This window comes from Panthera pardus, unplaced genomic scaffold (genome assembly GCF_024362965.1).
Source record: "Panthera pardus isolate Hobbes unplaced genomic scaffold, ASM2436296v1 HiC_scaffold_20, whole genome shotgun sequence".
Lineage (NCBI taxonomy): Eukaryota > Metazoa > Chordata > Mammalia > Carnivora > Felidae > Panthera > Panthera pardus.
In genome coordinates this window covers 73,021,465-73,044,295 of record NW_026526766.1, presented here as the reverse complement: position 1 = coordinate 73,044,295, position 22,831 = coordinate 73,021,465, and the positions used below count along the sequence as shown (strand labels likewise).

At 46.5% G+C, this 22,831-nt stretch overlaps 1 protein-coding gene and 1 long non-coding RNA gene across 9 annotated transcripts in view; one reads left to right on the top strand and one right to left on the bottom strand.

The window, feature by feature from the left end:
* Positions 1-17,291, top strand: part of WDR31 (WD repeat domain 31) — a 23,020-nt gene extending 5,729 nt beyond the window's left edge. For 2 of the 8 annotated variants that reach the window (XM_019454129.2, XM_019454128.2), the window contains exons 2-11: positions 197-292; positions 3,735-3,866; positions 4,424-4,556; positions 6,483-6,557; positions 7,716-7,860; positions 7,958-8,058; positions 9,548-9,615; positions 10,612-10,753; positions 12,649-12,811; positions 14,688-17,291. In XM_019454129.2, the coding sequence (XP_019309674.2) occupies positions 3,766-3,866; positions 4,424-4,556; positions 6,483-6,557; positions 7,716-7,860; positions 7,958-8,058; positions 9,548-9,615; positions 10,612-10,753; positions 12,649-12,811; positions 14,688-14,980 (1,221 nt within the window). In that variant the 5' untranslated portion in view covers positions 197-292; positions 3,735-3,765 and the 3' untranslated portion in view covers positions 14,981-17,291. The remainder of the gene's footprint in view (positions 1-196; positions 293-3,734; positions 3,867-4,423; positions 4,557-6,482; positions 6,558-7,715; positions 7,861-7,957; positions 8,059-9,547; positions 9,616-10,611; positions 10,754-12,648; positions 12,812-14,687) is intronic. The other 6 variants (XM_019454133.2, XM_019454130.2, XM_019454136.2 and 3 more) reach the window with 6 other exon arrangements.
* The window catches only part of LOC128778635 (uncharacterized), a 27,158-nt gene continuing 12,180 nt past the window's right edge, over positions 7,854-22,831 (bottom strand). The window contains exons 2-3 of the long non-coding RNA XR_008424317.1: positions 20,342-20,535; positions 7,854-8,121 (exon numbers count right to left, since the gene is read on the bottom strand). This is a non-coding gene — a long non-coding RNA (uncharacterized LOC128778635). The remainder of the gene's footprint in view (positions 8,122-20,341; positions 20,536-22,831) is intronic.

The window sequence follows — 22,831 nt, the reverse complement described above, 5'->3', positions numbered from 1 at the left end:
TTTCCCTAAATTTTAGAAATGTGCCGGTTATATGATCTTGGAATTTTGTAAGATATCTCTTTCTTTGTGTGGGAAAACTACACTTAACAATCTCTTTAATTAAACAAAGTCTTTATTTACCTTGTGAATCTCCTTTCAGTGCAAACAAACATGCTTAGAGAAGAGATTAATTTAAGCGTCTTTTCAGTAATTACAGAGATTAGGAAGTGGCTGCCTGCACTATTTTCCAAAGGATAAATGTTACAAAGCATTGAATACGGCAGCTCACCCAGAAAATCCTACTGGTTTGGGGGTAAGTCATTCTAAAAGTTATCTTTTGCTTAGAATGTCCTGTGAATGCTCTTCACATGGGAAATGTGGCTCTCCAGATGCTATCGGCTAAGAATCCAATCAGTTTTAAGCAAAGCCAATCCATTTATAGCATTTGCTGTTTTTGGTGACCTAGAATCTATGGATGGCATCTGTCCTCAGTTTGATGATAATGTTGAAAAATGGGCTACGCTGGCAGATTGGAAGCCCTGTGACCTCTATCTACCTGTAAGCAATACAACATCCCAGAGTTTTGAAAATTATCCTGGAATTTTTTCTGTCAGCATATCCTGTGCCCGTTATAGAGAATCCTAGGATGTCTGAACTAGAAGGGACCTTAAATTCGCTACTTAACAAGAAATGTTTTTGCCATACTGTGCAAGCCACTTGAGGTACAAAGATGAATATGAGAGACTCCTTCCTCTTATGGAGTACACAGTCTACTAAAAATTATTTAATCTGGTATCCTCATTTACAGATAGGGAAGCCGAGGTGCAGAGCAGGAAATGGAGGAACCCAAGGGCACACAGTAGGATGAGGCAGGGTTGGGGCTGGAGCCAGGGCTCTTGTTGGCACGCACTGTGTTCTTTTCACTGCACTATGCTTCTGTACTGGCTACCCATATTGTCAGGAGGTCAGTGCTGGCAGTTTCTCAAAGTGTAAGCTGAAATTCTTCTGGAAAACTTTTTTTTTTTTTTAATTGTTTAATGTTTATTTATTTTTGGGGGGGGGAGGGGCAGAGACAGAGGAAGACACAGAATCTGAACCAGACTCCGGGCTCCTAGCTGTCAGCACAGAGCCTGACATTGTGCTCGAACTCATGGACCATGAGATCATGATCTGAGCTGAAGTCAGATGCTTAACCCAAGTGCCCTGTTTTTTTTTCTTTCTTTTTAACATTTATTTATTTATTTGTTTGTTTGTTTATTTATTTATTTATTTATTTTTGAGGGAGAGAGAGACAGAGAGAAAGAGAGAAAACACACAATCGGACGAGGGGCAGAGAGAGAGGGAGATAGAATCTCAAGCAGGCTCCGGGCTCTGAGCTGTCAGCACAGAGCCTGACGTGGGGCTCAAATCATGAGATCATGACCTGAGCTGAAGTCAGACGTTTAACCAGTGAGCCACCCAGGTGCCCCTGGAACAGTGTTTTTTAATGGTATGACTGAGAATACTTGGTGAATTTTAGTTGCTTTTCTTCCTGTAGACCATTCTTCCTAGAGCTGGGCCAGTCATGCCCATGAGACCCATGAGACCAACAAGAGTGGCATTGTTTTACATTTTTGCAATTCTTGTTCATGTTTGTCTTCCACATAAGGCAGTTGGGTTCTTGTATCTGCTTCTGCATTCAATCCATTGCAACGTTACTGGGGTTGTAGTATAAGAAGAAAATCAAGCTTCACACAGAGATGTGGTTGGAAAAAGGAGGACCATACAGACTCCTTGAAAGGGTCTCAGGAATCCCCACCGGTCCTCAGATCATACTTTAAGAACTGCTGGTCTAGGTCATTACCTATATTGTCTCACTTAGTGTCATTAGCTCTCACATCTCATTGTTTTCTTTTTTTTTTTTTTTAGTAGGCTCCACACCCATCATGGGACTTGAACTCATGACCCTGAGATCAAGAGTTGCATACTCTACCAGGGCACCTGGGAGGCTTAGTCGGTTTTAGCCAGGTTTTAGTCAGTCAGCTCAGGTCACGATCTCACGGTTCGTTCGTGAGTTTGAGCCCCGCATGGGGCTTTGTGCTGACAGTGAGAAGCCTGCTTGGGATTCTGTCTCTTTCCCTCTCTCTGCCCCTCCCTCTCTCTCAAAATAAATAAATGAATTAATTTTTTAAAAAGTTGCATACTCTACCAACTGAGCTAGCCAGATGTCCCTAGTATCTCATTCTTACCTGTGACCTGGCACACTAATTTTGAGAAGTGTCATGTGAAATTATTATTATTTTTTTATTTTTTTTTTTAACGTTTATTTATTTTTGAGACAGAGAGAGACAGAGCATGAACGGGGGAGGGGCAGAGAGAGAGGGAGACACAGAATTGGAAGCAGGCTCCAGGCTCTGAGCCATCAGCCCAGAGCCCGACGCGGGGCTCGAACTCCCGGATCGTGAGATCGTGACCTGAGCCGAAGTCGGACGCTCAACCGACTGAGCCACCCAGGCGCCCCATTATTTTTTAATTTATACTTGACAGAGAGACAGAGAGAGAGAGAGACAGAGTACAAGCAGGGGAGGGGCAGAGAGACTGAGAGACTGAGCCACCCAGCTGCCCCATGTGAAATTATTAAAAAAACAGACACCCTAGGAAGGTTATAACCTTTTAGAATAACTAAGGCTCTTTTCGAGAAACTTCACTGGTGAAAATTATTTTTTATTTTCAAATACACACTCCTAGTATTTATTGTGGTAGAATATGCATAACATAAAATTTGTTATTGCTTAGTATACAGACAATGTTATGCAACCATCACCACCTTCTAGTTCCAGAACATTTTCATTATCCATAAAGGAAACTCTGTACTTGTTAAAGTAGCCATTCCCTATTCCCCCATCGTCCCAGCTCTTGGCAACCACTAATCTGCTTTCTGTCTATGTAGATTCTGATGAGGGATGTTTCATATGAATGGAATCATATAATATGTAGCCTTTTATGCCTAGCTTCTTTTGCTTAGTGTGATGTTTTCAAGGTTCATCCAGGTTATCATATGTGTCAATATATTATTCCTTTTTCTGGCTGAGTAATAGTCATTGTATGGACATACCACATTTTGTTTATTCATTCATCCATTGCTGGACATTTGGGTTGTTTTCACCTCTTGGCTATTGGAAACAGTGCTGCCATGAACATTCATGTATAAATTTTTGTTTGAACACCTATTTTCAATTATTTTGGCTACCTTCCCAGGGGTAGAATTGTTGGGTCATACGGCAATTCTACATTTAACTTGTTGAGAAACCTCTTTGTATTTTTAAAATTCGTTTTGTTTTTGGGGATCCTGGGTGGCTCAGTCGGTTAGGTATCTGACTTTGGCTCAGGTCATGATCTCACGGTTTGTGGGTTTGAGCCCCACTTTGGGCTCTGTGCTGACAGCTCAGAGCCTGGAGCCTGCTTTGGATTCTGTGTGTGTCTCTCTCTCTGCTCCTTCCCTCTGCCCCACCTCGCATTCTGTCTCTCCCTCTCAAAAATAAATAAAAACATTAAAAAAAAAATTTTTTTTAATTACTTTTGTTTTTGTTTTCGCTGAGCTGCTAAAGCTCTACCGGAGGGTGCGTTCCCAGAGCCTGAAGAGGGGGCAGGGAGAGGAGGAAAAGCGAATGAGCACAATGAATTCGTCTTTTAAAAAAAGAAGTATTTATGTTGACATAAGCATCCTACCATTATCATGTCTAACAAAATTAACAGTACGTGTTCTTTTTACTCAGCAGGGGACACATCTTCCAGCAGCCACAAGGGATGCTGCTGCCCTGGTCTCCTCCCTGCAAGGTTTTGTGTAGATCCTGTGCAGTGATGGGGAAACTGCAAAGCAAACTCAAACATAGCACTTACAAGTACAGGTACGGCAGTCCTACGCAGACGGGGATCCCGTGTTTTATCACGTGCATTAAACTTCCCTAAAGGGGCGCCTGGCTACCTTAGTCGGTAGAGCATGTGACTTGATCTCGAGGTTGTTGGGTGTAGAGATTACTTAAAAATGAAATGTTTAAAAAAATTTTTTTTAATTCTCCACTAAAGAAAGAGAAGGCCCAGAGCGATTATTGATGACCTTCCCGGAACAGTCAGTTGGGTCTGTTTTCTTGTGGATGAGAAACAGCTGATTAGCTAGTGTCCACAGCCACACAGAGAGGGGCCCTGCAGCTTTGGGAATAATCTCCAGGGTGAGCAGAGACTCCTGGTTTCTTGGCTTCAGGATTCCCCTTTATCGGATTCCAGTCCTTCAGTCGTTCTGAACGTGCTCAGTGATAATAATCCCGTTTCTGGCAATGGCCGTGGGTCTCCTTTCTGTACCCCTCTTCCAGGTTTCTCCTCAGCCTCTCCCGTAGCCCACCTCCTCTTCCCCTGGCCCCGCTGCACTCCATACCGGTGGGCCTCTCATTTGCCGTCCTCTCTTTAGCAGGCCCGATGGAATTCTAGAAGAGAGAATTCAAACTAAAGCTTGTCAGGAGTATAGCCCAGCCCACGTGGATACTGTGTCTGTCGTTGCTGCTCTGAGCTCAGACCTGTGTGTCTCTGGAGGAAAAGATAAGGTGGGGTTTGTGTGCTTGACAGGGACCCAGCTTCTTGAGGACGTGGGAAGCTATTTGAGAAGGGGGCGCTGGTTTCGCGTTTCTGGAAGCCGTGTTGAGTAGTGTAAAACCATGGGCTTTAGACTTAGGAAGACTGGGTGTAAGTCCCTGCTCTGACTCTTCCTGTTCTCTGGGCAAGTCGTGTACTGGCCTTGAGCCTCAGTCTCCGTATCCATGAAATGGGGATGATAACGCCAGCCTCCCAGGACAGTGGTGAGGATCGGGTGGTAAGATCTTTGGTGATGTGCCAGACCACCCACGTGCTTTTTATAAATGCAGAGTGTTATTCCAACCAATCCATTTTCATACCCACACACAGACGCAGGAGTTACTCATCGCCAAAAGACTTCCAGTCTCTTTCATGCAGTTCTTTTGTCAAAATCTCTACCCTGGTGTGTGTCATGATCTCACCCTTCTGTGCTCTTGCCCTTCCTCCCACTGTCACTTTGGATCAGGAAGGCCCCCCACCCCCCCACATCTGGATCTATCACAGCACTCACAGCCAGGACATTGGTAGCAAAAGTGATTCTTTTAATTCCTCTCATTTTCACATTGTATTTCACAGATTCTAAGACGCTCATGTTTTTTTACTTTAGCACCTTGGAAATCAGTACGCATCTAAACATTGATGATAGGGGCGTCTGACTGGCTCAGTCCATAGAGTGTACACCTCTTGATCTCAGGGTCGTGAGTTCAAGCCCCACATTGGACATGGAGCCTACTTAAAAATAAATAAAAATAAATACAATAAAAACTGTTGATAAAGCATGGTAATCATAATTTAATTGGCAGCATTTCGTCTTAAAGTCAGTATCATCTTAGATGTATCAAATTTTATCTATATGATCTTCACGTGTTCAAGGTAGGTAGGGAAGGGTTAGCCTCTCTGTTTTACAAATGAAGAAACTGGGATTTAACCAGGTCCAGTGCTGACATGCTCCTTAACTCTCTAGCAATGAACTACCGGAGACCAGGCCAGAGGATGCTAAACAGGGAGTCTCCTGCTCAGGAGGAGAAATGCTTACAACAAAATATTAAAGTATACACCTGGAAAAAGGATACAAAGAAAGTTTTCATAATGATTCTCTCTGGCAGATGGGATTATGGGTTTTTTTTGAAATTAGGGAAAAAAAAGAGTGATCTATTTTTCTTTTTTTTTTCTCAATATATGAAATTTATTGTCAAATTGGTTTCCGAGTGATCTGTTTTTCAACAGTGTGAATATACTTAACAGTACTGAACTACACACCTTAAAATTATTAAGATGGTGATTTTTTTTAAGATGGCAAATTTAAAAAAAAATTTTTTTAAAGAGGTGTAAGTGAGCAGGGCGGGGTGGGGGGCAGAGAGAGAGAGAGAATCCCCAGGAGAGGCAAGGAGGGGGGAGGGTTGGAGAGAGAGAGAGGCGGCACTCACCCGAAGCAGGGCTCGAGTTCCCCTGATGTGGGACTTGAACTCACAAACCATGAGACCATGGCCTGAGCCGAAGTCAGAGGCTTAATGACTGAGCCACGAGAAATTTTTTTAAATACACTAAAATAAAAGTACGATACAAGTAGGGGGAAAGACTATAATCCCATGTAGAATTGTACTTCAGCATCTACAACCAGAATCTCAACCTGAGTCAGTTCCCCTTGGGGAGTATCCTCTGAACCCATCAGTAAGGCTCCAAGGAGTGACCCATGGTCCTAGAGGTTGGTCAGGAGGAAAGGAAAGAAACTGTGTAGGGGCACATGAGGAGGGAGGCAACAATAAAGCCCCAAGGCTCGACAGAGAGGGTGAAATTAGGTGGGGAATGAAGTGATGGCTTGTTGTTTCAGTTAAATAAAAATTCACTTAAAATTGAAATATTACAAAGACTCTGGTGACTGTGATGACCCTCTGCAGACAGCCGTGGCCTACGACTGGAAAACCGGAAGTGTGGTGAGACGTTTCAGAGGACACGAACGAGAAATCACTAAGGTACTTAGCAAAGGGTTATCCTCGTGGAGGGAATTTGGAACTGAACAAAGGAGTATCCAAGAGCTCTGTGTAATAAGGGTGATTGAGTATTCAGTCTTAAGGAAAACGCAAGGGCTTCATTGGATGCTGTGAACCCTTTCTCGAGGAAAAACAGAGCAGACCGTTCACTCAGCCATTGTTGCAGGCCTATTAGACACGATTTTTATTTTGTCACCAAGCCCTCAATAGCTCAGGTGGTAAGCAGAGAACAGCTCAGAATAACTCCCCTGACTGTCCTAACTCCACAGAGGCATGTACTGAAGGCTGCCTGTGTGTTCACTGTAGCCAGAAAAATGACAGGAACCTTCCAGTCTAGTTGGGAAATTTTTTAAAAAGCCAACAATGGTTAAATAAAAATTAATTTTGTTGGGGCTCCTGGGTGGTTCAGTCAGTTAAGCATCCAACTTCGGCTCAGGTCATGATCTCGTGGTTTGTGAGTTCAAGCCCCGTGTCCTCTCTGTGCTGACAGCTCAGAACCTGGAGCCTGCTTCGGATTCTGTGTCTTCCTCTCGGTCTGCTCCTCCCCTGCTTGCACTCTGTGGCTCTCTCTCAAAAGAAATAAACGTTACAAAAATTAAAAAATATGTTAATTTGTTAAGAAAGCATTACAGGGTAGAGTGAGCTTGCAGCAGAAATGATAGAGAAGGCCAATTTCTACAACTGCCTCTCTGGAATCCCCCTAAATGAACTAAATATCGGAATCGGGATGGAAACTCTGCCAGAATGAAACTGGGCAACAGCCAACAATTCACGCGGCACAGAGTATGGTGTTGACGTGCCAAGGGCCGTGCATGCAAGAGCCTCAGGCCCTAACACCCTCATCCCCCTGTTTCCCATAAAAACAGTTTTTTAAGTTCATTTATTTAGTTTGAGAGATAAAGGGAGAGAGAGGTGGGGAGGGGCAGAAGGAGAGGGAGAGAGGGAGAATCCCAAGCAGGCTCTGCACTGTCAGCGCAGAGCCCGACCTGGAGCTCGAACTCTCAAACTGGGAGATCATGACCTGAGCCAAAAATAAGAGAGGGAGGTTTAACCACCTGAGCCACCCAGGCGCCCCGCCCTGTTTCCCAATTTAAAGTCCAATCAGACCAGCACACCGGAGCATTTTTTTCTCTCGAGCAGATAGCCTGTGTGCACAGATCGAGCCAGTTCTTCAGCGCCTCTCGTGACAGGATGGTCATGATGTGGGACTTGCACGGCCCCTCGCAACCAAGGCAGCAGTTCTCTGGCCACGCCATGGTGGTCACTGGATTGGCCGTGAGTCCAGGTGAAGTAAAACAGATCTCTTCCCAGCGCCGTTGTGCTTTCTGAAAAGCCCCGTGCCGGGCCCATCTCACGGACCCACCTTTGCCTCGTTTCCCCAGACTCTTCACAGCTGTGTACTGGCTCTCGGGACAACACCCTGCTTCTGTGGGACATTGGGACCGGCCAGTGTGCAGAGACAGCTTCCATCTCCAGGAACCTGGTAGGAACTCAAACTTGGAACAGAGCAGGACAGCAGGAGGGAGCATGGGGTGAGGCAGAGAACCTGGAGAGAGAGATCAGAAGATCCATGGCCAGGCAGTAGAGGTGTGGGTCCTCATTACTGCTTACCTCGAACTCGGCCTCTCAGGGTTATCAGATTGGATGCTCTCTTGAGATCTTCTGTGTAGTTTATATCAGAATTTTAAGTGGTGTCCTCATTTATTCCCTCAAAATATAGTTACTCCTTACCTTCTGTGCTAGGAGCAGGGTTAGCGGCCCAGGACACAGTCCTCGTCCTCCAGGATCTCACAACTTATGCTTGTTGTGTGTTCTGTACATGTAACATTGTGCAGAGAAATAAGCGGGACCCTTTGCTTTATGTATAATTTGCTGTGTTTATGAAGACCAGCGTTTTCTGGTAGCAGACTGGTATGTAAACTCCACAGTCTTTGAGGTCAGTCATACCTGGGTTCACATCATGGATCCATCACTTTTTTTTTTTTAAAGTAATCTCTACACCTGACATGGGGCTCAAACTCACAACCCCGCGATCAAGAATCACATGTTGTACTGATTGAACCAGCCAGGTGCCCCAACATCCATCACTTTTAAGCTGTGTTACCCCAAGACAGTCAATTAGAATATGTCTTCATGTATAAAATGGGGAGAATCCTGTGACCTGACATGGTAGATGTTCCTGTAGTGGTCATCAAATGTCAGTCATAGTCATCTTTTCCAATTTCGAAGACAACTATCCATGGCAAGGTATGCTTGCCTTATGCCCTCCACATTTGTGGAGGTTGCTGGAAGAAAATCCTGTCCCCTTGGGTTGTTTTGAAAATGGTTTCATGCCTGTCCAGCAGGGGGCTACAAGGGATGAAGAGAAAGAACACTCTTTCTGAACCCTGTGAGGCCTTAGACTAGGGTTTCATGGTCCCACCGTAGAACATAGAAGGTAGAACGGGGGCTGCTCGCCTTAGCGGCCACTCGCCGGCAACTCTCTACCGCGTGTTTGGGCGCCTGCATGCATTTGGGTACTCACGACTGGCCTAGAGCTGCTACCATTGCTCCTGCTCATCCGGGGTTTGCCAGTGGAGCATGACTAATGGGTGTCTGCAAAACATAGAACCCCTCCAAGTCAAATGTACTAGTCAGCATCCTTGAGAAGTAGGGCAGAGGTGTTATTTAGCAGATTTTTTTTTTTTAATGTTTATTTATTTTTGAGAGAGTGAGAGAGAGATCACAAATTAGGGGAGAGACAGAAAGAGAGGGGACAGAGGATACGAAGCGGGCTCTGCGCCGACAGCTTCAGTACTGACGACAGTGAGCCCGATGCGGGGCTTGAACTGACAAACTGCAAGATCATGACCTGAGCCAAAGTTAGATGCTCAAAGGACTGAGTCACCCAGTCGCCCCAAGCACAGTTTACAGGAATTACAGTAGAGGAATGATTCGGTATGGAGAAGTTTTGAAAATTTTGCTTTTCCCAGGTCACTCACTTGTGCTGGGTCCCCCAGGAACCATATATACTACAGACTTCTGAAGATAAAACCATCAGGTGGGCTGACTGAGCAGCTGGGAAAGGGTTTCTGGTGAAGGTTTGTGGTTCCCGTGCCGATGTGACTCCCTTCCCCCTCCGCTCTCCACATCGCTGTGCCTTTCCAGAGCCTTCTGCCCTTCTGCTTCTGCTTCTGCCCTTCTCTGGGGCTGGGGTCTGTTAGAGGTTGGAAGCCAGGAAGTCGGGCCAGGAAAAAGCCCCTGTCCTGGATGGTTCTGAAGCAGCTGATTCTGTCTGCCCCCCCCCCCCCCCACCCCTCACCCGATGTGTGAATGTATTCACATTAAGCTCAGGACATACTCAGGTTGAGCTCACGTTAAGCTTGTCCCCCACTTCGAGCTGCCCGGCTCCACTTGCCACCGCTGGGTGCCAGCCCCCGGGTGAAGCCTTGTCTAGGGAAATGGGGTTGGAATCCCTACCAGGGGAGTCAAGAAGTAAATCGTTCTTGAGCAGAAAGTATGACTGGGAACTTTGGATCTCAGAAGAGATTCATTCTACTTAGAAAATAGCAGGAATGAGGTAAAATGAGATGAGAGATCGAATAAAAAACTCCCCCATGGACCCCATGGCCCAGGTAGGCCAAGACCTGTAAATCTTTTGTATCTGATTCTAGAATGGTGACTGCTCTTCTGGATCATAATAAGTATCTTAAAAAAAGATTTTTTTTTTTTTTTAAATCACAGGCACAGAAATATCCTCTTCTCCATTGAAAGCAGTATCCCAAAGGGCCAGATTAACAAATTAACTTGTACAATTAAGATGCTTGGTCTAAATTCCTATTAACTGGATCTCAAAATAGAAAGAGCTCAGATGTCTTTCAAATTGGTTATTTCCTGGCAGCTTTGGAGTCTCCAAGCTTGATCTGGTTCATACTCCTGTTTTTAGGTGAATCATGACAAACGTGACTGCCCGAAGCAGCCAAGAGCCGAGACTTATGGTAGTTGGTATTTCAGACAAATTTACCACGGATTTATTTCCTGCTGTAATTCCTTTCAGATTATGGGACAGTCGGGGGCTGCAGGTAGCGCATATATTTCCCACAAAGCAGCATATTCAGACCTACTGCGAGGTCAGTGAGGATGGACACAAATGTATCTCCTGCAGCAACGGCTTTGGAGGGGAAGGCTGTGAAGCCACGGTAAGAGATTGTGGGGGTCCAGGTGTCTGGTTGCTGAGCAAATTACTTACTCTGACCTCATGTCTATACTGGCTACACAGGCAGGCTCTACTAATGGCTCAGACCTATTCCAAGTGCATACTGTAAGTGAGAAGCTTCTTTCAAGAATTAAAATTCTTCCAGAAGCTTCTTTCAAGAAACCTCCATTAGCCTTGGGCTCTCTGAATCGGTAGCAGAAAGAGGGATGGGATGAGAGTCAAGATAGAAAGGTGCTAAACACAGAACCTTCTAATGTCCCTACTTGCTAATGTCCCTACTCCCAGCAGGGCTTAGAAAGGGGAGGGATTATTTGAAGAGCCAAGGGTATTCCCATTGTACTTGTGGTCACAGGAAAGGAGCCTCAAGCTCTTCAGGAAGCTTGAAGCCCCAGTGTTGGTTGAGGGCCCACCCCATCCCTCACGCATATATCTTTCCTTGCAGTTAATTTTGGGTTAGATTGCCTCGGCTCCTCCAAAGTACCTTGGATTCCTAATTGTAGAATATGGGTTAAAGGGGCATCTAGTCCGAATAAAACAATTACAGCCCCCATTTTTTCAGACATTACATGCCAGACACTGGCCTGAGCACATTACATGCATTATCTCATTTAATCCTTTAAACAACCTCATGAGTTAAATGCTATAATAACCCCCATTTTACAGATGAGGAAATAGAGGCATGGCAGGTTGAAATCTCTTGCACAAGACCACACCTCTACCGACTGGGCCGGCCAGGTGCCCCATGACTACACCTCTAGCAAGTGGTAGGTTGAGGTGTTGAATCCCAGGCTATTGACGTAGCATCTCTTCGCCAAGCTAAACATTTCCACCTCCTACAATTGACATGGCGTCCTGTGATTTCATTGTTTTTCGGACACAATTCAGATCACTCTCCCCTCTGAATGTTATTCTCCTCAATTACACGGAGTCCGGTGATTTTATGCTTTTTTGCACACAATTCAGTTGGCTCTCCTCCCTGCACGTTGTTCTCTGGCTGGTCTGAGTCATATCAGCGAGAGTGGGGTTGGCAGCACCTCCTTTGCTGTGGAGTCTCATCTTCATACACCGAGGTTCAGCACGTAGACAATAAATCAGAAAGTCTGCGCCTACGTGTACTTACGAGAAGGGTGCTCCTGACTCTGCGGTCTCCACAGGACCCCCAGGGGCCAAGAGGCTGATAGAAGGCAGCTCTTGAGCTGTAGGCAACCCCAGGTGCCTCGCTGGCTCTGTTGGAAGAGCATGTGATTCTTGATCTCAGGTCATGAGTTTGAGCCCCACATGGAGTGTAGAGATTACTTAAATAAATTAAAAGCTTTAATTTTTTTTATTAAAAAATTTTTTTAACGTTTATTATTTTTGAGAGAAAGAGACACAGAGCAAGCAGGGGAGGGGCAAAGAGAGAGGGAGACACAGAACTGAAAGCAGGCTCCAGGCTCTGAGCTGTCAGCACAGAGCCTGACACGGGGCTCAAACCCACAAACCGCGAGATCATGACCTGAGCTGGAGTCGCCACTTAACCGACTGAGCCATCCAAGCGCCCCAATAAATTAAAACTTTAAAAAAGACAGTAGGCAACCCCATACTGTCCCATCATGCTGTAGGGCGTGGAGCTTTCACTTCCCTAGTTGTTGTGGAAGGAACAACTCTCCTGGCACACCCTTACCCAGGGTTGTTGGAGATAACTGATGTTTAAAATAACTGCTAGACAGATGATTCGGTGTGTGGATGGGATGTGAAGATGAGGGGTGGCCATGCGAGTAGGTAGGTGGAAGGAATGGGTGGCTCATGAGCAGGCGGGGAGATGGAAATCAGTGACTGAAGCACGTATGCAGCTGGAAGGTATGCATGTATGAGCTGGCCTATGTCATTACTCTGCAGTTGTGGGACCTACGGCAGACGCGGAATAGAATATGTGAATACAAGGGGCATTTCCAGACTGTCACATCCTGTGTCTTTCTACCAAGAGCGTTAGCCTTGATGCCTACAGTTGCCACCTCATCACATGACTGCAAAGTGAAGATTTGGAACCAAGATACTGGAGGTAAGGAGCCTGCTGTTGGTGTTTCTCAAAGCTTCGTGGCGTCCTAAAAGCTTCCTTGAAACTCTTTCCATTGCTCAGCAAATACAAAGCCACTTGTGTCCTACCACTATCCAGGCCCCGAGTGGTTACGGGAGGACCAGGATTCTGTTCAGCCTCTGGCTAGAAGCCATCACCACATGAGCCCTGGTACCATGTTGTATAGACCAGTTCCTGAGAGATCAACTATATTTGGCTCTTAGTATTCTTTCTATCTGAAGTTCTTCACCAGGTTTTAACGTGTGATGCTCAAAATGTCTGGAAAGGAGAACAAGGATGGCCACTTTAAAATTCCTTTCTCGGAAGCCTGGGTGGCTTGGTCGGCTAAGCGTCCGACTTCGGCTCAGGTCATGATTTCGCGGTCTGCGAGTTCGAGCCCCGCGTCCGGCTCTGTGCTGACCGCTCAGAGCCTGGAGCCTGTTTCAGATTCTGTTTCTCCCTCTCTCTCTGCCCCTCCCCTGTTCATGCTCTGTCTCTCTCTGTCTCAAAAATAAATAAACATAAAAAAAAAATACTTAAAAAAAAATAAAATAAAATTCCTTTCTCAAGGACTAAAATGAGAGTCTCAGCTCTTGGTGGGGGTGTGGTAGAGTAAGATAGTCTCAGAAAGTAAGACAGTCTCAGAAAAACAAGTCTCTGCCTGTTTCGATGCTGCAGCTAAGGTCTGAGGTCGCAGCAAGGTCATGACACTTCAGAGCACCAGAGAGAAAGATGTTTTAGGGAACACGGTGAAGTGGTGTGTCAGACTCCACTCCTGCTGGCTGATTGCTAAATATTTAGGAACGTTTAATACGGTCATAGCGGGAGTATTTACACCCCAAAAACTGGCAAATGCTGTGAGTGATGGTGGTGGGTTCTTTCCTTCCAGAAAGCTGCCTTCCTAGTACCCCACTGCCTCCGTGCTATTTTTTTTTTTTTTGAAGTTCACGTATTTTTCAGAGAGGGAGAGAGAGCACACGCGAGTGAGTGTGCACAAGTTGGGGAGGGGCAGAGAGAGAGAGGGAGAGAGAGAATCCCGAGCAGGCTCCATGCTGTCAGCCCAGAGCCTGACGCGGGCTCGATCTCCCGAACAGTAAGATCATGACCTGAGCCAAAATCAAGAGCCGGACATTCGCCTGACTGAGCCACCCAGGTGCCCCCATACTCTCTTGTCCTGGACACAGGGTTCTGTCAGACACAGGGAACGGTATTAACCTAGCAAACCTCACGACAAATCCCCCTTACGGTAATCTTCCAGAAACTTAGCTCCTGGGAGGGGAGGACAGGGAGCCCCCTCGGAGAAAAGATGTGAGATCATGTCTAGTGGTCACATGGGCCAAACTCCCAAAGGGAGGACAGCCCAGCTGTGCCCCACCCGGAGCTGCCCAGTGCAGCTGTTTTGGGATTCCGTGTCCGGGGAGAACAAGGTCTGAAAGTGCTGCCCTGCCCACCAGGTGTGCCCCTACGGCCTCCAAGATGGAGACGGGGGGGAGACTGTGTCAGCTGGAGGCCCTCAGACTGGCCTTCGGGTCCCAATTTCCTTTGTCCTGAAGGGAGCAAGACCCCAGAGGCCAGCAGCTGGAGATCAGTGTCCTTATCTGTCCTCCTCTGCCCTGGCCCCTGCCTTGCTCTCTGGGCAGGTGGTAATTGAGGGCAATGTGTTAACATGTCCTTGCAGGTGAGGCCCCAACTGTCTGAACGTGCTTCTAAGTGATACACATCTTGTTTGGTCCATGTGCCGTTCTCTGTAGTTGAAGCCGTGCGGTTGACCCCGGGTTGACTTCCCCGCTGCTGCGCGGGGGCTGCTCTTATACGGTTCCATGCAGGTAGCGCGCGCTTTACTTACCCGCGTTTTTCTCAGAGACCTCGCGTTCCATGACGCTGCGCTCTTGGCCTAAGCTGCTGGTTCCCTCTTCCTCCCCCAGCCTGCCTGTTCACCTTGTCCCTGGATGGATCAGGACCTTTGACTTCCCTGGCTGTTGGCGACACCGTCTCCTTGCTGTGTGCGAGTTTCAGCCGAGGAATTCACCTGCTGAGAGTGGACTACAGCCAAGGGCTGGCACTGCGGGAAGTGGCAGCATTCTGAGGCCAAGAGACATTCACTTTCAAACCGTGGCCTGTCCTTTCTCAGTGTGGCTTTGTTCTTCCCTGTGATCTTGCGGGGGTCGGGGGTGGGCAGTGATGTGGGACCAGGGTTCTCTGCTTAGTTCCACTCAGAAGGCATATCAGGGTTAGAAGCCAGTTTAAGTCCAGGTGCAGTTTAGAAACATGAACTAAACATAAAGTTCTCCATCGAGGTGAAATCCAAACACAGTTTTCAGTGACCTTTTGGAACCGCTCTTCAAAAACCAAGTTTATGGCTCCAAATGGTGCCCTGCATGTGTAAGAGTGATAGGCCTCTGTGAGTCAGAACACAGGGTTGAGTCTGTCGAACTGGCCTGTTCCGTGTCTCCACGAGAGAAGAAGATGCAGGGGGGAGGCACACCGTTCTGGCAGCCTCATGGTGACCCAGATGGGGAAGGACAGCACAGCTGCATAGTGGAAATGGATTGTAGATATGAGATTAAGCTCCAGTCACTGCTGCTCAGCAAGGTGAAGAACCAAAGTTAGGGCAAGAAAGAAGTCTTGGCTTCTACTCAGAGGAGCCGCAGAGTAGAAGGAGGCATGTCCTAGACCGGTGCTGAGATGGCATGAAAATTAGACCCCAGGTGGCTTGGAAAGGCCAACAGCCCAAGGGCCTTGCCCAGAATCCTAATTGTCAAACCTGTTCTGTGCATAAGAAAATGGGGAGGTTCTGGGCGCCCGAGTGGCTCAGGTCATGATCTCAGTTCGGGGGTTCGAGCCCTGAATCGGGCTCTGTGCTGACAGCTCAGAGCCTGGAGCCTGCCTTGATGTGTTACCCTCTGTGCCCCTTCCCCACTCGTGCTCTCTCTCTCTCTCTCAAAAATAAACATTAAAAAAAAGAAAGAAAGAAAATGGAGAGGTTCCAAGATTAAGGCTACAACAAATTTCATTTGTACATTTTAATATTTTTAGTTAGTTTTGTATAAACTCTTGGGGATGGCCAGCGTGAGCCAAATGGGAGTTTACAACAACAGAACATAGAGAAAACAGAGGGATGGACTCAACCGTGTGCTATCTAGTGAGTCCTCCTGGGTGAGGAGGGGCACAGTGCTCAGGTCAGCCTGTGTGGCCCCCAAGACATCAGTCCCCAGCCTGGTGCTCACAAGCCCATTTCCTTCACGGAGGATAGAGTCCCTCTTGCCATCAGGCGAGTCCACACATAAGGCAACAGAGGCCTGGGGATTCCCTTTCTGATGAGTCCCAACCAAAGAAAGCCTTTGTACTTGTCTTCCCTGGCCCCTGCCTGTCCCTGATACCAAGAGATGACAGCCATCTTCCTTGTCTCCCTCCTGTTCCTCTTTGGGGCCAGCTTCCCCATGGGACGATCTTAAGCTAGTGCAAAGTGTCAGTCCTGAGTTTGACTCTCCACTTCTCCATTTAGCTGGGTGCACTTGGGTGTATAAAATAGCAGTTTCCTCACCAATAATGTGGAGCAAATAATCCCACGTTCCTGACAGTGCTGTTCTGAGGACTGAACAAAACTATATTAAATGCCAAGCAAGGTAGCGGGCGCTTATAAAGGATAACCATAGTTAATTATTGCTCTCTGTCTGGACTGAACACTCTCCTCTCCTCAGAAAACATTTACCATTCCTTCACCCATTCTCCTTAGATCTTATTTCTAAACCTTTAGTCCTTTTGTGGCTTCCCTTCGACTCCTTAAGTTACGGATCTTTGAGGTCTGGAAGGACAAAGGGATAGCGGGAGAGGAAGCTATTTCACTGAGCACCCACAGCCGTCTGGATACGTTTATTCTCGCCACAAATCGTGTTATTCCCGTGTCGCAGATGAGGAAGCTGAGGCCCGGGAACATTCAGTCCTTTGCCCGAGGTTACACACGGAGAGAGGAAAGAGAAGAACAGAGATCTGAGCCAGGGTCTGCCCAACTCAAAGCCAGAATACTTTCCTTCCCACTCCTTTGTCATTGCGTGATGTCACAAAGTTCATTTTAGAAATTCGTAGACTATGACACTGTGTGTGTATTTTCTAGACCAGTTACTAACTTTTTTGGCTCCGAGGAGACCCTCCTGGCCAGGTGCCCAGAAACCATACACAGGTGTCTCGGGGACGGTCCTAGCACATCCTGAACTTGTAGTGCTACAGCTAACCCTTTCTTCGGGGAAGAAGATGGGCGGTAAGTCAGGAAGTCTAAGGGAGTGGGTTGGGAGGGGGTCCCAGGGAAGAGGACCAGAGGGGATGTCCATGTGAGGGAACCGTAGGCCTCTGATGAATTAGCGGAGTTCTACTAGCAAAAAAAAATTGTTTCCCTGAGCTCTACACATTTGCTCATCTTAAAAAATTCTTATCTGTGCATTTTAAGTGGAAAGCAGATTAATAAACGCAAATGGGGGTGCCTGGGTGGCTCAGTCGGTTAAGCGTCCGACTTCAGCTCAGGTCACGATCTCACAGTCCGTGAGTTCGAGCCCCGTGTCGGGCTCTGGGCCGATGGCTCAGAGCCTGGAGCCTGCTTCCGATTCTGTGTCCCCCTCTCTCTCTGCCCCTCCCCCGTTCATGCTCTGTCTCTCTCTGTCTCAAAAATAAATAAACGTTAAAAAAAAAAATTAAAAAAAATAAAATAAACGCAAATGTTTGTGTAGGAGTTTTTAGTCTCAAGTGCCCTACTCAGGTACTCTCAGCTGATGCACACTACGACAATGCATTCATTTGTTCTTTGGACATTCACTGAACACTTCATTTTAGAGGCTGCTCCTGTAAAATCATGCAAAGAAATTTTCCAAAGACAGTTGACCTTTTTTTCCAGAAAAGCGGATAATCCCTTGGAATCTGACCAATTATATATTTAAAATGTAAAGAAATTTATATATTTGCTTATGTAAGTTAAATATATTTATTTCCGAGGGGCGCCTGGCTGTCTCAGTCGGTAGAACGTGTGAACCTTGATCTCAAGGTTGTGAGTTTGAGCCCCACATTTGATATAGAGATTATTTACAAATAAAATATCTTTGGGGAGCCTGGATGGCTCAGTTGGTTGAGTGTCCGATTTCGGCTCAGGTCATGATCTCACGGTTCATGAGTTCGAGCCCCACATTGGGCTCACTGCTCTCAGCACAGAGCCTGCTTCTGATCCTCTACCTGCCTCTCTCTCTACCCCTCCCCCGCTTGCACTCTCTAAAAAATAAGTTAAAAAAAAAAAACATTAAAAAAATTTTAAAAAATCTTTAGAGGCACCTGGATGGCTCAGGTGGTTCAGCATCTGACTCCTGGTTTTGCCTCAAGTAATCATCTCATGGTTCATGAATCAGAGCCCCTTGTCAGGCTCTGCACTGACAAAGCTTGGGATTCACTCTCTCCCACTCTCTAAACAAACAAACAAATAAACTTTAACTAAAAAATCTTTGAAAATATATTTATTTCAGGAAAAACGAGTCATGATTATTAAAAGATTTTTTTTTTTTGGTGGCTGAAATTATCTTACAAGATGATCTTTATTTTTACTGAAAGTTTAATTTTTTTTAATGTTTATTTATTTTTGAGAGAGACAGAGCATGAGCACGAAAGGGGGAGAGAAACGGGGAGACACAGAATCTAAAGCAGGCTCCAGGCTCTGAGCTGTCAACACAGAACCCAACACGGGGCTCGAACCCACGAACCGGGAGATCAGGACCTGAGCCGAAGCTGGACGCTTCACCGACTGAGCCACCCAGGTGCCCCTATTTTTACCGAAAGTTTTAAAATGATCTGGAAAAGATACAATTTGAGTGCATCTAGGATGTATATAATTTATGTCCCAATTTGTATTCAAAGTATTGTTTTTTAAAAATAGCTACCAGCTGGGGCGCCTGGCTGGCTCAGTTGGAAGAGCCTGTGACTCTTGATCTCAGGGTCATGAGTTTGAGCCCCATGTGGGGTATAGAGATTACTTAAATAAATAAAAATTTAAAAATAAAATAAAATAGAGGCACCTAGACGGCTCAGTTGACTAAGCATCCGACTCTTGATTTGGGCTCAGGTCATGATCTCTCAGTTTGTGAGACTGAGTCCCACAGCGGGCTCTGCACTGATAGCTTGGAGCCTGTTTGGGATTCTCTCTCTCCCTCTCCCTCTCTGCACAACCCCCCTCAAAATAAACATTAAAAAATAAAATAGCTACCAGCTATTAAAGTATTACGATACACTAGATATCATCGGTATTACAAAAGTATCAAGTCCCCAGTATCACTATCTTCTTGAACAATGATTATTAAAGAAAATTCCCCAAGAGTTCTGAGTTTTACCGTCATTGAAGAAATACTTCCTGGCAGAAATTTAATGTTTTCAACACTGGTATCGAGAGACATGTTTTCAGTCTGAAACGGCCTTGATTTTGACATAGGAATTACAAGTATAGAACTCAGGTCTCTTGGTGAAAAAGGAGCTTCACTATTTCTGGATAGCCTTTTGAAAACAGAATGAGTAAAGAAAAGCTTCATCCTGAAAAATGCAGCAGTCCGCTAATGTTTCCTGGAGTGGGCACCTCTTAGCACGGGCTGCCCTCCGAAGCCTACGTCCCCCACTAGCATGGCCGTGAGAACAAGTTCTTGTCCGTGGACTCTGAGTGGAAGTGATGTGTGTAACTTCTACCTTATTAGCTCCAAAAGAACGTGTTTGTCTGGGGTTGCCACTCGCTGCAATGCAGACCGCCAGGGACAGCTTCAGCTATTCAGATGAGGACAAGGTGACAGAACAGCAGGAGAGAAGGAGCCCCGAATAACCCTGAAATGCTGAGCTGTTCCACCAGCCTGACCAGCTAGGCTGTGACATGAAAGAGAATGAAACTTCATTCTTTTTAAGCCGCTATATATATTTTTAACTTAAAAAAATATGCATTTATTTATTTTGAGCTATAGAGAGTGGGGGAAGGGCAGAGAGAGAGAGACAGAGAGAGAGAGAGAGGATCCCAAGCAGGCCCCTCACTGTAAGGGCAGAGAGAGAGAGACAGAGAGAGAGAGAGAGAGAGAGAGAGAGAGAGAGAGGATCCCAAGCAGGCCCCTCACTGTCAGTGAAGAGCCCCACACGGGGCTCAATCTCACGCACTGCGAGATCGTGACCTGAGCCGAAATCAAGAGTGGGTCGCTTAACCAACTGAGCCACCCAGTTGCCCCTCCAAGCCACTATATATATTTTTTTAACTTTTAATTCAAGCATAGCAATCATAAATAATTTCAGATGCCTTACGTTCATAGCTTGCTGATTCTCCATAAGCCAAACACACTCTAGTAACCAGTACTTCCGTGAAGAATTGTAATACATCCCGGAATCCAGGATTCCCTCATTTTCTCAAATACTGAGACGTATGTGCTCTATATTTCATATACTACTTTCACAATCATAATTTCACCTGAGTCTTCCAATGACATAACACTGTGAGACAGGCAGTGTGGAGTATATTACCTCCGTTCTGCAGAGAAGAAAAATGACTTGCCAAGGAGCACACAGCATGTGGCAGAACCCACGTGGCAACTCGGGTCTTCGGACATGTGGACTGGTTCTTCCGGCCAGAGCCCTGGCCACCACTGCTTTCAGTGGTGTCCCGGTGGTGGTGGGCCTGAAGGCGAGGGACGGGGGCAGGTAGGAAGAGTCTGGACCTATGGAATAAATGACATCAGTTAAACATCACAAACAGAAGGAAAGTGGGATCCTTTCTCAGCGGTTATCTCCCCAGGGTCTGAACACAACAAAGTGCAGAGCCCAGCTTTGGGGTGATGGGAATTGGTGGCAGCCAGCACTGTCTTGCCCAGACACTGGCTCTCTCAGTTCATTCAGAAATAATCTTGTGGAAACTGGTCAACTTCACATAACTAACAACCATGAGGACATTTGAAATGAGGCTACATGCAATGCTGTCCATGATTTGCCCTAACTGAAAAACACAGGTAACAAAACAGCACCACACAGCATCGTCCCATTTGGGTAAAAATAAATCTGTACGTGTCTGTACATTCATAGATAAAGGTCTGGGAGAAATGGAGTAAAAATGTACCGGTGTAGGGACGCTTGGGTGGCTCAGTTGGTTGAGCGTCTGACTTCGGCTCAGCTCATGGTCTCGCGGTTCGTGAGTTCAAGCCCGGCGTCGGGCTCTGGCCTGACAGCTCAGAGCCTGGAGCCTGCTTTGGATCCTGTGTTTCTCTCTCTCTCTCTCTGCCCCTTCCACCACTTGTGCTCTGTCTCTCTCTCAAAAATAAACATTAAAAAAAATTTTTTTTAATGTATCGGTGTCATCTCTGGGTATTGAGTTTAAAGATGAATTTATTTTCTGCTTTATGCCTTCCTATGTTGTTTTTGTTTTTGTTTTTGCAATGAGGATAAATCAGTTTTATTATTTTTTTTGAAGGGCGGGGCAAAGGGAGAGGGAGGGAGAGAGAGAATCTTAAACAGCTCCATATTCAGCCTGGCCCAGGGCTCAATGCAGGGCTTGATCTCACAACCGTGAGATAATGACCTGAGCCAAGATCAAGGGTTGGACGTTTAAAAGTTTATAGGATAAACCGGCTCCCTCTCATCCATGTCTGCCTATTACCAGCATCTTGTGTGTCCTTGCAGAGACAGTGCATGTACAAGGAGACACATAAATCTATTTCCTTTATTGCTTTTACAATCAAAAACAAGACTACTTTCATTCTGAAGAAAAGGTTTAGAAGAGTATTTTGTGATGTAGAAAGATAAGTGAGAGAAAGGCTACAAAACAGTTCATCGAGGATCACATATCTTTATAATAATTAGTTTTAAAAATCACATTTGAAATCCTTATAAAGAGGCGTGGTGGTCGCGGCAGTTAAGGGTGTGGACTCCCGACACCAGGCTGCTGGTTCAAATCCCAGGCTGCCACTTCTTTTCCTGGCAACTTTGGGCAAGTGACTTAATTTTTCCGTGCCTTGTGCCTTCATCCGTGTAACGGAAATGATACAGTAATAGCATCGATCCCCACAGAGCTGTCGTCAGGATCGGTACACGATTCAGGCAGAGCCCCTAGAAGATTCCTAAGTGTCAGGATTATTACATTCATGTGAGTTTCTAGGTTTTTCTGCATTGAACACTTACTACAGAAAGAGTTAAAAAATAAACTCCCGCAAAAGAAGGGAAACAACACGGATACAGATTGTACCACAGATGAGGGAGAGGGGCCACAGAGAAAAGTGAGAGACCGTGGGGCCCCAGGAGGAGCAGAGGTGATGCCTGCAGACGCAGAGAGGAGGCAGGCATCCGGTTTCCCGACCTCGACCCTCCGAAAGGGTCCCTTTGCCAGTGTTATCAGCGGACCATCCTAAGAGCAGAAGGGGCCCTGGCCCAGGAGCGTCTCTCCTGGCACTCGGAGAAGGCCTTGGAGACTTTCCCGGGAACTCCTTGGACTTTCCTGGTACAAACAGCCTCCAGCCAGCAACTTGGCACTGTCCTCCTGGCAGGACTTACCTGGAGGAAGGCTTCAGAATAAGTGTGAGGACTCAATGTGCTTGGACTAACTGACCCAAGGACTTTCTGAGGGCTCATTTCCACCACCCACCCCGACGGGGCTGAACGTCTGGGGGAGGGAAAGATGAGATGCTTCCTTCACAGCGCAGGTGGACAGAGAACCGTCCGATCTCAGTTCCGTGAGGCACATGTGGGAGGCCTGTTATTCCTCATCCTTCAGCTGGAGACTGTTCTCCGCTTGGGGACTGAGGCGGGGAGGCTGGCCAAGAGCTCATGCGCAGTCTGCCGGGGAAAGCAGGGGAAGGGAGGCACAGGGCCAGGACGTGGAGGCCCCGAGTTCGAGTTCCAGCTGCAGCTCTGACATGTCACATTAATGGTAGCTGGGATCAACTCTTCATTTCACTCATTTTTTGTTTCATGTTTTATTTATTTTTGAGAGAGAGCAGGGGAGGGGCCAGGGGAGGGGCAGAGAGA